Source organism: Ochlerotatus camptorhynchus, unplaced genomic scaffold, assembly GCF_037179485.1.
Source record: "Ochlerotatus camptorhynchus isolate MF236.1 unplaced genomic scaffold, CSIRO-AGI_Acam_v1.1 ptg000229l, whole genome shotgun sequence".
NCBI classification, from domain to species: domain Eukaryota; kingdom Metazoa; phylum Arthropoda; class Insecta; order Diptera; family Culicidae; genus Ochlerotatus; species Ochlerotatus camptorhynchus.
Genome location: NW_027040719.1, coordinates 474032 through 489118, shown reverse-complemented (window position 1 = coordinate 489118; position 15087 = coordinate 474032). Strand labels below are relative to the sequence as shown.

General features: G+C 40.7%; 2 protein-coding genes across 2 annotated transcripts; one reads left to right on the top strand and one right to left on the bottom strand.

Moving 5' to 3' along the window:
* Positions 1-9373: 9373 nt before the first annotated feature.
* On the bottom strand, positions 9374-10040 carry LOC135704052 (ninjurin-B-like). The gene is made up of 2 exons (XM_065225470.1): positions 9555-10040; positions 9374-9490 (listed from the first exon to the last, which is right to left on the bottom strand). Exons 1-2 carry the CDS (start codon positions 10038-10040, stop codon positions 9374-9376), a joined length of 603 nt encoding a protein of 200 aa, XP_065081542.1.
* Positions 10041-10911: 871 nt separating this feature from the next.
* On the top strand, positions 10912-12001 carry LOC135704050 (uncharacterized). Its single transcript, XM_065225469.1, has 3 exons — positions 10912-10945; positions 11014-11624; positions 11693-12001. Exons 1-3 carry the CDS (start codon positions 10912-10914, stop codon positions 11999-12001), a joined length of 954 nt encoding a protein of 317 aa, XP_065081541.1.
* Positions 12002-15087: the final 3086 nt, after the last annotated feature.

Here is a 15087-nt window from a genome sequence, read left to right as displayed (position 1 = left end):
GTTTTCTCCAACTAACCACTTTACAATCTGGATCAACAATAGATAAGGGCTCATCAACATTTGTAAACAAACCGTTCCAAAGCCCTTTACTCACAAAGCAAAGGCCAGGAGCTCTCCAGTTGAACAAGCTGATACCGGACAAACTGGCCCTCGATAAAGCGATCATGTTCCCAAGTGGACGAGAAGAAACGGGACGAAGCATTTAACCTTTGTGTTGCTATCGTCTAAATTTGCATAGATTTCAAAATTCAATTTCTCACTCAAATGATGTAATTGAACTATAGAAAAGTTCTGGTGCCCCCGGGTAAGTGGCCAATTCTCAACAAGATCTATAAACCCGTCGTTCAACATATCAAACTTCATGATTTTGTAGAACTCGGCCTATTGAGTGTTCAAATTTCTCGACAACCACGGAACCTTATTGGACTTGTTGCTAGTTGGGTCAGACCTTGAGTACAGTCAGGAATCCTTATTGCCGGATTCCTTATTGCCGGTATCTCTTATTGCCGGATCCTTATTGCCGGGCTATCCGCGAATAAGCATACCCACAGCTTATGGGATTTTCACTAATGGGGGCTGTAGTGGATTATCTCATTTGTTTCAATACATAAAGCTATACTGTCTTCGACAAAGTTGCTGTACTGGGTTAGACCAACAAGCCTGTGCCATTGGATTCAGGTTAAATTGGGAACTACGCCGCTAGAGGCGCTTCACTTTTATGTTACTCCCCCTTATTCTGCGAGTCACGTGACTCTCTCTCACCGGTGAGGTGACAATTGTCACCTCGTGTGAGGTGACTCTCCGTGCAAATCAAATGGAGAGTCACCTCACACGAGGTGACTATTGTCACCTCACCGGTGACAGAGAGTCACGTGACTCGCAGAATAGGGGGGACTTATGACGGGCGCTATAATATATGGATCATATTTCCAACATAGAATATTTCGTGATCCTGACCATATAGAAAGTTACTGTATTCAGCAAAGTTGTTTAGGTGATCAAGTCCTTTCGGATGGTGGCCATATTAGTTCAGAACTCTCTCACTACGCAGCGCTAGTGTGCATGTGCAATTCCTATATAAACTGTATCTCGAGAGCCTGGCCATATAGAAAGTTGCTGTTTTCAGCAAAGTTGTTCAGGTGACTAAGTCCTTTCGGATGATCGTCATATTATTTCAGAACTCTCACACTACGCGGCGCTAGTGTACACATGAACTTCCTTAATATGTAATGTCTCCAAACTTTTCCATATAAGATGTTGCTGTGCAATGTTAGAACAGGAACCGGAAAAGAGATGACGTGTAGAGGCCGGAAATTGATGTCAGATGCCATTTTGGAATCCAAGATGGCGGCCATCGGTTCAAGAAAAACTGTCAAATACCCTACAATATAGATATTTTTGGAAAGGGGACGACGTGTAGAGGCCGGAAATCGATGCCAGACGTCATTTTGGAATCCAAGATGGCGGCCATCGGGTCAAGAAAAACTGTCAAATACCCTATAATACGGGTATTTCCAGAGAGGGAACGACGTGTAGATGCCAGAAATCGATGCCAGACGCCATTTTGGAATCCAAGATGGCGACCATCGTGTCAAGAAAAACTGTCAAATACGCTACCATATGGGTATTTCCAGATAGGAAACGACGTGTCGAGGCCGAAAATCGATGTCAGACGCCATTTTGGAATCCAAGATGGTTGCCATCGTTTCAAGAAAAACTGTCAAATACCCAACAACATGGGTATTTTCGGATAGGAGATGACGTGTAGAGACCGGAAATCGATGTCAGATGCCATTTTGTAATCCAAGATGGCGACGATAGGTTCAAGAAAAACTGTCAAATACCCTACAATATGGATATTTTTGGAAGGAGACGACGTGTAGAGGCCGGAAATAGATGCCAGACGACATTTTGGGATCCAAGATGGCCATCGGGTCAAGAAAAACTGTCAAATACTCTACAATATGAGTATTTCCGGAAAGGAAACGACGTGTAGAGGCCGGAAATCGATGCCAGATGCCATTTTGAAATCCAAGATGGCGGCCATCAGTTTAAGAAAAACTGTCAAATACACTACAATGTGGGAATTTCCGAAAATGGACGAAGTGTAGAGGCCAGATATAGATTCCAGACGCTATTTTGGAATCCAATATGGCGGCAACATGTTTTCCATTGTCACCATAGCCGATCGAACTCCAGACGAAACTAGAACCGCACTACCGTTCATACTGGTGACAACGCTCTGATGAGACATCGAAACCTTACCCCCAAGCTCCTCCCCTGATCCTATCCTTCGACAATGTACCTCTCTTACCTCGAGTAAGCCGCGAGTATTCGGCCCAACTCCTACTAGACATAGAATTAAGTGAATGTTGTTACAAACAAAGAACAATGAACTATCGGCTCCGTAAAGCTAACGTGATTGAGCCTTCCAAATAAACGAACTAGTTAGAAAAACATGTTTTCCATATATAAGGCTTACCAAGAATATTGCGTATAATTTATTGTGTATAGCGTATCACTGAGCAAGATCGCAACATAACGTGGAAAATTCCTCAAAACAATAAAACGCTTTTAATTGTTTTGTTTTTTTCTATCGTAAACTACAGATTTATTCCTGGACCACTCTACAGTGAATATGGTTGATATTTTCATCCACCACCTGGTGCGGCAGAAATCGAGTTAAAACTAAATCAACTATCCGAGGTCGAAAGTTTCTACACATTGGACAGCAATGTTGAACGGAGTGCAAAAATGCAAGATTTGCTAAGGGAAGTCGAGACCCATCTCACGGTGTGGAAGAACGAAAGTGACTAGAATGCATAAAACATGACAGCGCTGGTTGGTTCTTTGTTATCGAAAGAGAAAATAAAATGTGGAATAAATCTGTAGCAAAGCATTTTATTGTTTTGCGGAATTTCCCACGTTATGTTGCGATCTTGCTCAATGATACGCTATACACAATAAATTATACGCAATATGCTTGGTAAGCCTTATTTATGGAAAACATGTTGCCGCCATATTGGATCCCAAAATAGCTTCTGGAATGTATATCTGACCTTTACACGTCGTCCCTTTTCGGAAATTCCCACATTGTAGGATATTTGACAGTTTTTCTTAAAACCGATGGCCGCCATCTTGGTTTTTAAAACGGCGCCTGGTATCGGTTTCCGGCCTCTACACGTCCGGAAATACTCATATTGTAGGGTATTTGACAGTTTTTATTGAACCAATGGCCGTAATCTTGAATTTCAAAATGGCATCTGGCATCGATTTTCGGCCTCTACACGTCGTTCCCTTTCCGGAAATACTCATATTGTAGAGTATTTGACAGTTTTTCTTGACCCGATGGCCGCCATCTTGGATTACAAAATGGCATCTGACATCGATTTCCGGTCTCTACATGTCATCTCCTATCCGAAAATACCCGTATTATAGGGTATTTGACAGTTTTTCTTGACCCGATGGCCGCCATCTTGGATTCCAAATTGACGTCTGGCATCGATTTCCGGCCTCTACACGTCATCCCCATTCCAAAAATATCCATATTGTACGGTATTTGACAGTTTTTCTTGAACCGATGGCCGCCATCTTGGATTCCAAAATGCCATCTGACATTGATTTCCGGTTCCTGTTCTCACATTGCACAGCAACATCTTATATGGATAAGTTTTGGAGTCATAACATATAAAGGAAGTTCATGTGCACACTAGCGCCACGTAGTGTGAGGCTTCTGAAATAATATGACCATCATCCGAAAGGACTTAGTGACGTGAACAACTTTTCTCAAGACAGTAACCTTCTATATGGCCAGGTTCTCGAGATACAGCTTATATAGGAAATTTACTTGCACACTAGCGCCGCGTAGTGAGCGTGTACTGAACTAATATGAACATCATCCAAAAGGACTTGATCACCTGCACAACTTTGCTGAAAACAGCAACTTTCTATATGGCCAGGCTCTCGAGATACAGTTTATATAGGAATTGCACATGCACACTAGCGCTGCGTAGTGAGAGAGTTCTGAACTAATATGGCCACCATCCGAAAGGACTTGATCACCTGAACAACTTTGCTGAAGACAGTAACTTTCTATATGGTCAGGATCACGAAATATTCTATGTTGGAAACATGATCCATATATTATAGCGCCCGTCATAAGTAACATAAAAGTGAAGCGCCTCTAGCGGCGTAGTTCCCAATTTAACCTGAATCCAATGGCACAGGCTTGTTGGTCTAACCCAGTACAGCAACTTTGTCGAAGACAGTATAGCTTTATGTATTGAAACAAATGAGATAATCCACTACAGCCCCCATTAGTGAAAATCCCATAAGCTGTGGGTATCCTTATTCGCGGTTCCTTATTCACGCCCCCGTTACCCCGGCAATAAGGATTCCTGACTGTAATTGACATCGCATTCATTCAACCAAGGACAACAAATCAAGAAGACTGGCAACTCTTCCATTTTCTCATACCGACGATGTATACTTGCATTTATAATGCGCTTCCCGAATTGTAGTGTGGAAAGCATAACCATCAGGCGTTTAACTTAAATAGAGAAAAGGCAAAGATAAAGCCTAAATGTACGCTTCCGTGATATGAAATCAGTATTTGCATTTTGTCCCTCCGTGATTTGAAAACAGATTGTCGAGGGGTTTCGACCAGCGTTAACTGCCGATCAGTGCTAGTCAGATTACCAGCAAAAATTACTCTGATTACTTATCAGTTAATTAAAATTACTTTATTACTATGAAATTCGACAGTGAGCATGTATAATGGCGTAAACGCGATGATCGATTCTCTTCGTCGATTTTCTTTTTTGTTAATAACTCACTAGAATCAACGATTCTTGGTCCGTTTGCTGTTGCTTTTGATAGCCAATACATTCTGTTACAACTCTGCATTGATCAAATTTTGGAAAATTGTTTTGCTTGCTGTAGCAATGCAAAGAGAAAATCGATGAAGAGAATCGATCATCGCGTATACGCCCTTATGCATGCTCACTGTCGAATTACTTTCATTACTCTCGATTACCGAAATTACTACGATTACTTGAATAATTTTAGGAATTACTTTGGAATTACTCAATTATTCCATGATTGACAATGTTTCCAACGATGGCATTGTTAGAGAAATACGACGACATCCAAGCTCGATTAATAAAAATGAGCTGATTAGCAAAATACATAACTGGAATCATGTTCCTAATAAAAATAATAACCATAAAAGAGAGATTAACGACGTGTTCGGGGTATCAGCCAAACCATTTGTGGGATAGTTTATCCATCCGGGATACAGTTCGTTTGTGGTATTTGTTTATTAGGGGTTAAACTCATATTTCAAACTGAGTAAAATGGTAAGGAAATTATCTCAGCAATGCATACCAAACATAATTTGAAAACTGGTTTTCCACAAACAATTTCACGATGGAAGAAAATCGCAAGGAGCACCAGTAAAATACATTGTCAGATTAAAGACAATTTTTCTTATAATTTTTTCATGCTTCAAATCTTCGTATCGTCACTGCTGAACATTTCAAAGGGGTGTCTCTTACCGGTTTTGAATTATGACCAATCATTGGAAAGCTATGAAAATTTAGGTGATTAGAAGGAAAGGGATGCAACCATAGAGGTAACTCTAAGACCAGAAGGTCCCGAGCTCAACTTTTTGGCTTAGCTCTGGTACTATCTTCGGTCCCAAGCTAATCGATGCACCCCTCGAAACATATGAAAATCTACGAACCCCTCATTTTATCTGTCAAACTTTCATATCGAATCAAAACAAACATAGTGTAGTACTGGAATGGGATACGCTAATCGATTTACTTGGGACCAATAGGCTAGTCAAGTAATGAGCCAATTTTAAATCGTTAGTTTCGTATTGATTGTTGGTGCAACTGGCTTCCCGCATAACTACACACTTAATCTAGCTCGGTAAAATCTCCAACAGCCGATTACCTCGGCATTTACTTTTGCTGATATCTCTGCAAATATCTGTTTGTTAGCTTATATCTCAGCAAAATGTTATTTGTTAGCTGAGTCTCGGCAATTGTTTTACTGAATCTCAGCAAAATAAATTGCAGAAATACTCGGCTGTTGGAATCTCGGCGAAAAATTTTAAGTGTGTATGGGAAGCTCCTAACCACCAATTCGGGATATCATTCCAACTTAATGTGTTGTGGTCGTACCATCTATGATATCGTTAGTGCATGGCATCCGTCTATTAGGGTTTGATCGATGCTCTTCGTCGACTTTCTCTTTTGATAACTATGGATTGACAAACAGATGAAGATGGTGATGATAGTGGTCTACCACTCATTCTAGCACGGAAACTAGTCCGATAGCTGTGGGCTCTTCTCACGGTTGAACTTGATCTAGCTTAATAACCTCTGATTGTCATCATTAAATCGCTGAAGGGCCAAAAATTAATGGATGGATTGTATGGTTGCATGATTTTCTGACAAGCAATGCATTAGGTATAGGAAAAACGTGACGAAATGCTTGGAGGTGGGTTATTTTTTCTTCAATTTAGCGTGACATAAATAAATTATGACTCCTCATAAATTTAGCGTAAATGGCTAAAACAGCTTCTACTATAAAATCAACGAAACAATTTTTATTTTCAATTTCTCTGTCTTTAATACTAATTTTCCCTCTCAGCGTGTCAGCATTGTACCTACCATCTTTAGAATTGGTTATACTGGTAATTTTGCGGAGCATTAACATTTAAGCCGAAAAATTAATAAAAACGTTGCGAAACATACATTGCACCACCCTGTTTTAAAAGCACCCCGCCTCTCATTTGACAATTAGGGGAAATTGCTCTAATGTTGGGCTATGGATCTAAGATTGGATCCATAGCTAAAAATCTGCTATTTATCCATTTTATGTAGATGAACGCGTCATTGAGACGGTAGTCATGGATATTTTTGGTCGCTATTGGAAATTTAGTCGATTGCTGAATTTATTCATGGGCCCAAATTAGGGGCATTTAGGCCGACATTACATCCATTTCCCCTATGTTTTGATTAATAACATATCGAGCAAAGGTCTAAGTTTTGCTCAAATTGTAGTGAAATCGGATGTTTTCCGGATAAGTTTAGCAGCCGTGGGTCGATCGAAACATCTTACGTTCGAGGGAAAGGCTCTCTAAAAGAGAAATCATTCGGAAACTTTTGCGATCACATACAGCTGTCGGAAACTTCTTGAAAAAATGGTGATAACTGTGACCGCATTGAGAAACGTGGGAGGAAAAGTAAGATTACACTGGACGATAAACGGAGAATTTGTAGATTTGCAATGAACCAGAAGGAACTGCGGAGTTGGAGCTTCCGGAGAACACACGTCATGTGCAACAAATTGACAAGCAACTAAAATTACTAGGAAAACCCAACTCAATTGGCGTTGACGGCGACTCTGTAGCTCTTTACTCCTATGATAAAATCCATAAGCAAACGTCAGACTGTGCGTGAAACATGGCGAACTTTGTACCAACAATCAATACGAAACTAACGATTTTAAATTGGCTCACCACTTTAGTAGCCTATTGGTCCCAAGCAAACGATTAACGTACCCTATTCTAGTTGAAATTCTATTACTACACTATGTTTGTTTTGATTCGCTATGAAAGTTTGACAGACAACATCAGGGGTGTGTGGATTCATGCAGAACATGCAGGGGTGAGTGAAATAGCTTGGGACTGCTTGGGACCGTTGTTCTGGTACTGAGTGAGCCAAAAATAATAATGATTTTCTTCGGGACCCAGTGGTCTTAGAGTTACCTCTATGGTAGTACCATAGAGGTAACTCTAAGACCAGAAGGTCCCGAAGAAACGAGCTCAACTTTTTGGCTCAGCTCTGGTACTCTCTTCGGTCCCAAGCTAATCGATTCACCCCTTGAAACATAGGAAAATCCAATAACCCCTCATTTTATCTGTCAAACTTTCATAGCGAATCAAAACAAACATAGTGCAGTACTAGAATTTCAACTAGAATGGGGTACGTTAATCGTTTGCTTGGGACCAATAGGCTAGTCAAGTAGTGAGCCAATTTAAAATCGATAGTTTCGTATTGATTGTTGGTAGTACTGGCACAATTTGCGCAAATTACCGAATGTTAAATGAGCAGGAACTTTGGGGGTGCAACACTGATGGTTTAAGGAACATTTTCCTTTCGAGAAAAGCTTCCATTAACGTGGATTTCAACAAAAAAGAAGTCCGAAGAATATATAGAAATGCTGGAGATTAGTGAGTCTTTGGTGGGACCTGATTTAGTTTACCAACAAGATAATGCTGTAATCTACACAGTAAAACCACAAACGAAGTGACAGACGACTAACTGACAAAGAAATCCATTTAAATAATGTGGTTCACTGTAATAGAATTTTCTTGGAAGCTTGTGCCATCTTCCACCAGTTGGGTTAGTTTTTTTGTTTTGATTTGAACAAAGTTGATTTTGTGTACAATGATTCTTTGACAGTGTGCAAAGAGTGCGTATCATTTTGTAATTTTTTTATGCATTTCAGTTTTGAGTAGAGTGAAAGAGATAGAACCAAAACATTCTAGTACATTTGGTTAAAATGCTAGTTCAATCTAGTAGTAGTGTTTCCATGTGGTACAATCCAGTAGTAGTGGTGTTGCCATGTGGTACACTGAAAAATTGCAATAGCAGGTTAGTCACCAAAGTTTTCGAGCCGCTCCGTCTGTCACTTCGTTTGTGGTAAAACTTACTAAGGGGTGGTTTTTTGATAGAAACAGAGGTTCTGGAGTGGCCAGCTTGTTCTCCAGATCCCATTGGTCTATACTTACTTGTCGTGTTTGCGAAAATAGTAAACAATTCGATAACGTAAACATGCTCAAACATCGAGTTCGAGAATGCTGGGAGAAGATTTAGCAGGATATCCTAGAAATCGGATTTTGTCCATGAAACGTGACTAATTGAAGTATCCGAAACAATGGCTTGTACATACATTATTAAGTACTCCTTCAACTTCCTTCAAGTTGTATTTTGAGATATTAAATCTTACTTTGATTAAAAGCTAAGGTGGTGTCGCGCTCTTTTATTCGTTTTCTAATGCTGTAATTTAAATGTTTTGGGACCAAACCAGAATAATTTTACCCTGGTTTGATCCTTAACTAATTTCAGAGCATATTATGAGAAGTAATTTAGATGATGGTTAATTATTGATCTGAAATAATTGGAAAAAAAAACATGATGGTGCTATTTTTGTTTCGCTGAGTGTATAGGATCCATAATAGGCCAGTTTTCCCTATAAAATTAAAAATTAATTTAAGCAAAGCTTTGAACATTTATCTAAGTTACTTGATTAAACGGCAATTAACTAAATACCTTAGAGATCTGTTAATTTGTATCACTCATTTAAATAATATTGCATTCACTAACGACAGCACCACGATATTCACGATAGCAATCACGGCAACTCCAATCGAGGCAATCACCTTCAATTTTTTCCAGCGCTGGTCAGCGTTAATCTGTAATTTGAATGTAATGTATCACTTTTATTAGAACCCTTTAAAATAACATCCCCCCACTAACCGATATGGTCACCATGGAAACGCCGACCAGAATCTGCAGAATCAACGACATAATCAGCATCCCTACGCACACCTGATACACGTCCGACTGTTCCTGAAATTCGGTTAACAACCGAAGCTGGTTGGAATTTGCTGCCAAAAAGGCCACATTCAGAGCATTTTCCACCACATTTCGATACATGTCGAATCTGGACTCATTGTCACTGTCATTGTCGTTGTTATTATTCCGGTCCAAAGTTCTCCGCATTCGGTTGAAGTTTTCCTCCGCCTGCCTGTTGGGGGTCCTTTCGAAGTTGGCCCACTCATTGTCCAAGTGCGGCCGAACTCGGTCTGCGTTTCGATCCCAAATCACCGGATTGGTCAACACCTTCCGCTGCTTTTCATTTCCGGTGAAAATGTGCACCGCCCCGTTTCCGGACTGTTCTACTCGTTTTCCACCCTGTCTGTCCGAGTATTTTGGTGGTTCACAGGAATCGACGGTGTCCATTTTTTTTGTTACTGCACGACGATTGTGGTTGGGATTTCGAGTTAGACTGAACGACGGTTCAGCGAAAAGTGCGATACGATCCGATGGGCTAGTTATTATACTAATTTAATTTGCTTAAGTCGCTGGCGCGCATCATGGCGGTCAATGCTAGGAGGTTTATGAGAAGCGCGAAAACGTTCTTGTTCTGTGCGCATTCAAGTGTTACAATGGCTACAAGACGGAGCATGAACTAAATGGTGATCTGTGCACGTTAAAATGCGGAGTAGTAGTAAATGCAGGTCTTGCATTACATTGCTTGTCGGTTGGAATTTGTCGTATACATACTTCGTTAGATGGTGCTTGGTTAGCTAGTGTTGTCCAGCATTGTCCATGACTGTGATAGGTGTAGGTGCGAGGTCGATTTGCGTGCGGTCGCCTCAAGTGTTTAGACTTGTTTGAGTATTAGAAATTCGAAGAGATGCTCACAAATTACGTACATCAACCAGACGACGGGATATGTGATGCATCATTGATCTCATCTACCATCACTAGCACTCACTCGGTTCCTTCCGGGTCGGGCTTCTGAATCTCTTCTTGTACCTGCACGTGCATCATTCGCTTCCGGTTGAATGATGGCAAGCGATAAACGTTTCATGTAGGTACAAGCAATATTATCGTCTTGATTGTTCATTCCGATAAATCAATTAATTCCTCCATCCTGGGATGGTTCGGTATCAACTTGATTATATTAATCCGTAAATCCGATGCATCTGGTTTAGTCCATTCCACACCGTATCGCATTCCATTCATCTGAAGTTTCTACGACGTCCGTCCGTTGTCTAAAGCTCATCACAAAGAATCCCATCCCAAAGGCAAATGCGCCGTCTTCTTCATGTCTAGACGAATTGGACCGCAGTATCTCAGAAGTACGGCCGACTAGTGCAGACCTGTTGGATATTCTGGATGTGTTCTAAGAACAAGTTGTTTCTTCTAGGTTTCAGTGTTGGTGCGATTCCATTTCTGAACGATAGCATGAGCTATCGTGTGACCGAAGATAATCCCAACGACCTTCCCAATGTGTACCAGCGTTCCACGTCCCGGGTGTCCACCAATGGGAACTATGAGAACAACCTTACGCTACCGTCGGCTACGCCAGTGTACTCCCGAAGCAAGAGTGACCTGAATCTAGCCAGCAGCGATACGGTGAGCAATTCTCCAACCACTTCCAGTGGATATATTGATCCCCGGAATTTAGAGTATACGACGACTACGATGGTCCCGCTGCAACGGCTGACGACGGAAAGTATGCGAAGGGCTGCATCGATTCTGCCACCGATCCCACCGAGATCTTCCCGGGACTATGATAACAGGCTGGATGGACTGGCTCATCGTAGAGCCAATTCCGAATCCAATAATCAGTATGACATTTCAAAGAGCATAGCCGAATCGGCCATGGACATTTCCCTGTTGACAGCGAATGCCAACCAACTAAGGCTTCTGATAACCTACAACCAAGGCTCGCAAACCTACATGGCTTGCATAACGTTCATCATCATGTCGCTGGTTCTGCAAATGTTGGTTGCCGTCACCATGATTATTGTTTCGGTGAGTATCCAAAGGGCAAATTTTCGCCTTAATTTAAATTTGATGATCCACATTCTCCCAACAAACAGTTGATGAAACAAAATCTTTTGGAAACAACCCGTCAGAAGCTGAAGATCATAACCTCGGTTGGAGTGGCGGTTATTACGATGATTAATATCCTAGTGGCGTCGCTGGTGGTGGCGGAAACACCCGCAACGGTCATTTCCGGCGGTGGTGGTACTTTTATGAGGATGGAAACTCTTCCGAACGTTGCTGCCAGTAGTACGACTGCGATGCCAATAACCATGACCACTGGCAGCACTATGGAATCTATGTTGGAAGCTGGCTTCAGTACCGTGGCCTCGAATATCCTAGCCAATGTAACGGGAATGCGATGAAATGGTACCCCTGTTTGTGGTTCCTTTGTGGTGAGCGATCGGCAGTACAATATACTCTCAAAAACTCGAATAGTATTCGCACTGTCGAACCACAGAAGCAAAGGAAACTATTGATTCTCCTGAAATTAACGACAAAGAGTCTTGGTTTGCAAAAATGGTTCGTCCCATTTCTGTTTATGCTCCATAATTGTGTTGAGATTAAGATATTTAAAATAAAGATATTGTAGAAGTTCAAATTATAAGAAATAGCATAAGCGGGGGGCGACCCCGGCGTAGTGGTTAGAATCCATACTTCTCATGCCAAAGTCACGAGTTAAAACCTCACCCCCAGACAAGTCACTAATGACCCAAGAGCGTCAAAGTGACTATAATCCAAAAAAAAGCATAAGCGATAACATGAAAAACGATCAGAACTTTATGAATGCATATAATATTTTCAGGTCTCGTAAGAATGTTGTCGTACACGCGGAAAGCAAGTAAATACAATCTTATTTCAGTTTAAGCCGACAAATTTTTCAGTTTACTATAGCGACAAACAAGTTTCAAGTATGAATTGAACAAACTTTTTGTTAAAAACTTCAATAATTCTTGACTAAAACAAAAAGATATTTCAGGTTTTTTCAACTATGCTTTTTTAAACATCAAATTTGTCATTTTAGAATTTATGTTATAATCTGAGGGGGACGACTCTATCTACGCTGCAGGAAAGATTGTGTTGTGCTGTGGCTAGTTGCTCGCACGCTGAGAAGATAGAAAGAAGATTGATGACGATTCTAAAGATTTCCTGTAGAAAGATGATGCGCGATGCAAGTAGATGTGAGAAATGCAAGAAGATTTATCGAAGATTGATTCGCTAGTGTGAGATTTTTTGAGCATCTAAAATTGAGATTTAAATGTGTCGCCCCCCTCGTTATAACCAACCAAATTAAAAAGGTAGACTGTAACAATTTATAGTTTGAATCCATATCTATTATATCCTATTAAAAAAGGGAACTTTCTCCGTCGAAAACGTCGGCAAACTCCGTCAAAATACACTAAAACTTTCCAAGTCAGCATCTAAAATCTCCACCGAAATCGTTCGGAACCTCCTCCACCGAGAGATTGATAAAACTCCATCAAAATCCAAAGGAACTGTCGTTGACTTCATCTAAAATCTTCAACAAAATCGTTGTGCAAGCCTCCTCCGTCGAAAACTTAAGAAAAATCCGTCGAAATTCACTGGAACATGCGATGGCAGCAACTGAAATATCCACCAAAATCGTGAGGAACCTCTTCCGACGAGACCGTGAGCAATCTCCGTCAAAATCCACTGGAATTTTGATTGGCAGCATTAGAAATCTCAACCAGAATCGGCTGGAAACTCCTCGGTCGACAACGTCAGAAAAATCCACTGGACCCTTAGTTGGAAGCATCCGAAATCTCAACCGGAATCCACTGGAACCCTATTATATCAAACCAATACAATTATTTTATTTTAATTATTATTTTGGTTTGCATCAGGGGGTAAGTCACTCTGCTATTTTGTGTCTGTGCTTATTGTATTTCATGTGTTTTTAAGTTTCCGAAGGTGTTTCTGGGTGTTTCATCGTGTTGACCGACCTGTCAAAATTTCAACCGAAAAATATTGTTCCTGGCAACCATATCCTCAACCATAACATAACAGAGTTCTCCAGATGCACAAAAGTGTGCGTAATAGTACCAAAAATCAATACGAAAATATCGATTTTAAATTGGCTCATTACTTGACTAGCATATTGGTCCCAGGCAAATCGATTAACGAACCCCATTCTAGTCAAAATTTTAGTACTACACAATGTTTTTTTTGATACGCTATGAAAGTTTGACAGACAAAATGAGGGGTTAGTGGATTTTCCTATGTTTCGAGGGGTGAATCGATTAGCTTGGGACCGAAGATAGTACGAGAGCTGAGCCAAAAAGTTGAGCACGTTTCTTCGGGACCTACTAGTCTTACAGTTACCTCTATGATAGTATCGTTAATTCTGAAATCTATTTTGGCAATGCCTGCCTCTTCGTGTAAATTTGTTATTCTAGTGTCGAAAGGACGATCAAGTACCATCCATATTTTAGGTGGACAAAAAGGCGAACTAAGAGGCGGACGCCTGAGCTTTTCCACATTTATATCGCTGTGAAGCAACTGTAAACTCTAGAGGGAATTTATATCTGTAACTGAAACCAGTTCGATTTTGTTTGCCAACCTGGTTAAAATGTCATATTCAATTATCTTAAAGATAAATCGTCCAGCTCAAACCTTTGTAAGGGTAAGAGGTGGGACCATCATCATCATACATCTTGCCACTTTCTTTAAAAAAATACCGAACAAAAGCCCATTATTATGCCGCCATGATTTGCACCGCTCTGAGTGTACGTACCACTCTTTTGTTTACATGTGGACATCTCATTGGCTTTACGTGAAACGCACATGAGTCTATGTTATGTGAAAATCACGTACATTTCATTGATTATGTAGGTGTGTTAAATAAGAACTCCCTGTGAAATTCAAGGGACATCACGTACATTCTATGTGAGCCACGTAAAACTGAGAGGAGAGGAAAAAGTGAGAACTTACGTGATTTTTCACGTAGCTTCAACGTGTAGATTATTTTGAGTGCACATTTAGGGGGGAGGGGGGTTTTGAAAACTGTGACGAGCCATACAAAAAAAAAATTAAGGTTCATACAAAAAATGTGACAAAGGGGGTGGGGGGGGGGTTTGAAAATGGGCCAAATTTGCGTGACATAATTAATGGACCATCCCTTAGTTTGCATTCTCTCTCTTTATACCGACCTTTGCGTCGGTACGGAGAGTTGCGATTTAGCGTAACTTTTATACTATTTAGATTTCAATATTTTTTTAGTGTAGTCTAAGCAGGAATAAGACGTTTCAAGTCAGCTGTTTTTTTTCTGTTTACCTATTTTGACGTTTACCAGCGGGCCGATTTGTTGACATACCACGACCAAAATCAAAACAAAAACATCAGACGTAAACAATAACAATGCTTTGAGCGCGTTCGAGTGGCCCGCCAGGAATTGTCATCAAGACGTCGCGTAAAATAGCTTATAAGCGCG

What these genes read in the sequence shown, in the direction of transcription:
- LOC135704050 (XM_065225469.1), top strand. Translation starts at nt 10,912, where the DNA reads ATGTCTAGACGAATTGGACCGCAGTATCTCAGAA. An exon ending in TGGACCGCAGTATCTCAGAA is followed by an intron (nt 10,946 to 11,013) that starts GTACGGCCGACT and finishes TGTTTCTTCTAG; the next exon opens with GTTTCAGTGTTGGTGCGATT. An exon ending in TCACCATGATTATTGTTTCG is followed by an intron (nt 11,625 to 11,692) that starts GTGAGTATCCAA and finishes CCCAACAAACAG; the next exon opens with TTGATGAAACAAAATCTTTT.
- LOC135704052 (XM_065225470.1), bottom strand. Translation starts at nt 10,040, where the DNA reads ATGGACACCGTCGATTCCTGTGAACCACCAAAATACTCGGACAGACAG. An exon ending in TTTCCATGGTGACCATATCG is followed by an intron (nt 9,491 to 9,554) that starts GTTAGTGGGGGG and finishes TTCAAATTACAG; the next exon opens with ATTAACGCTGACCAGCGCTG.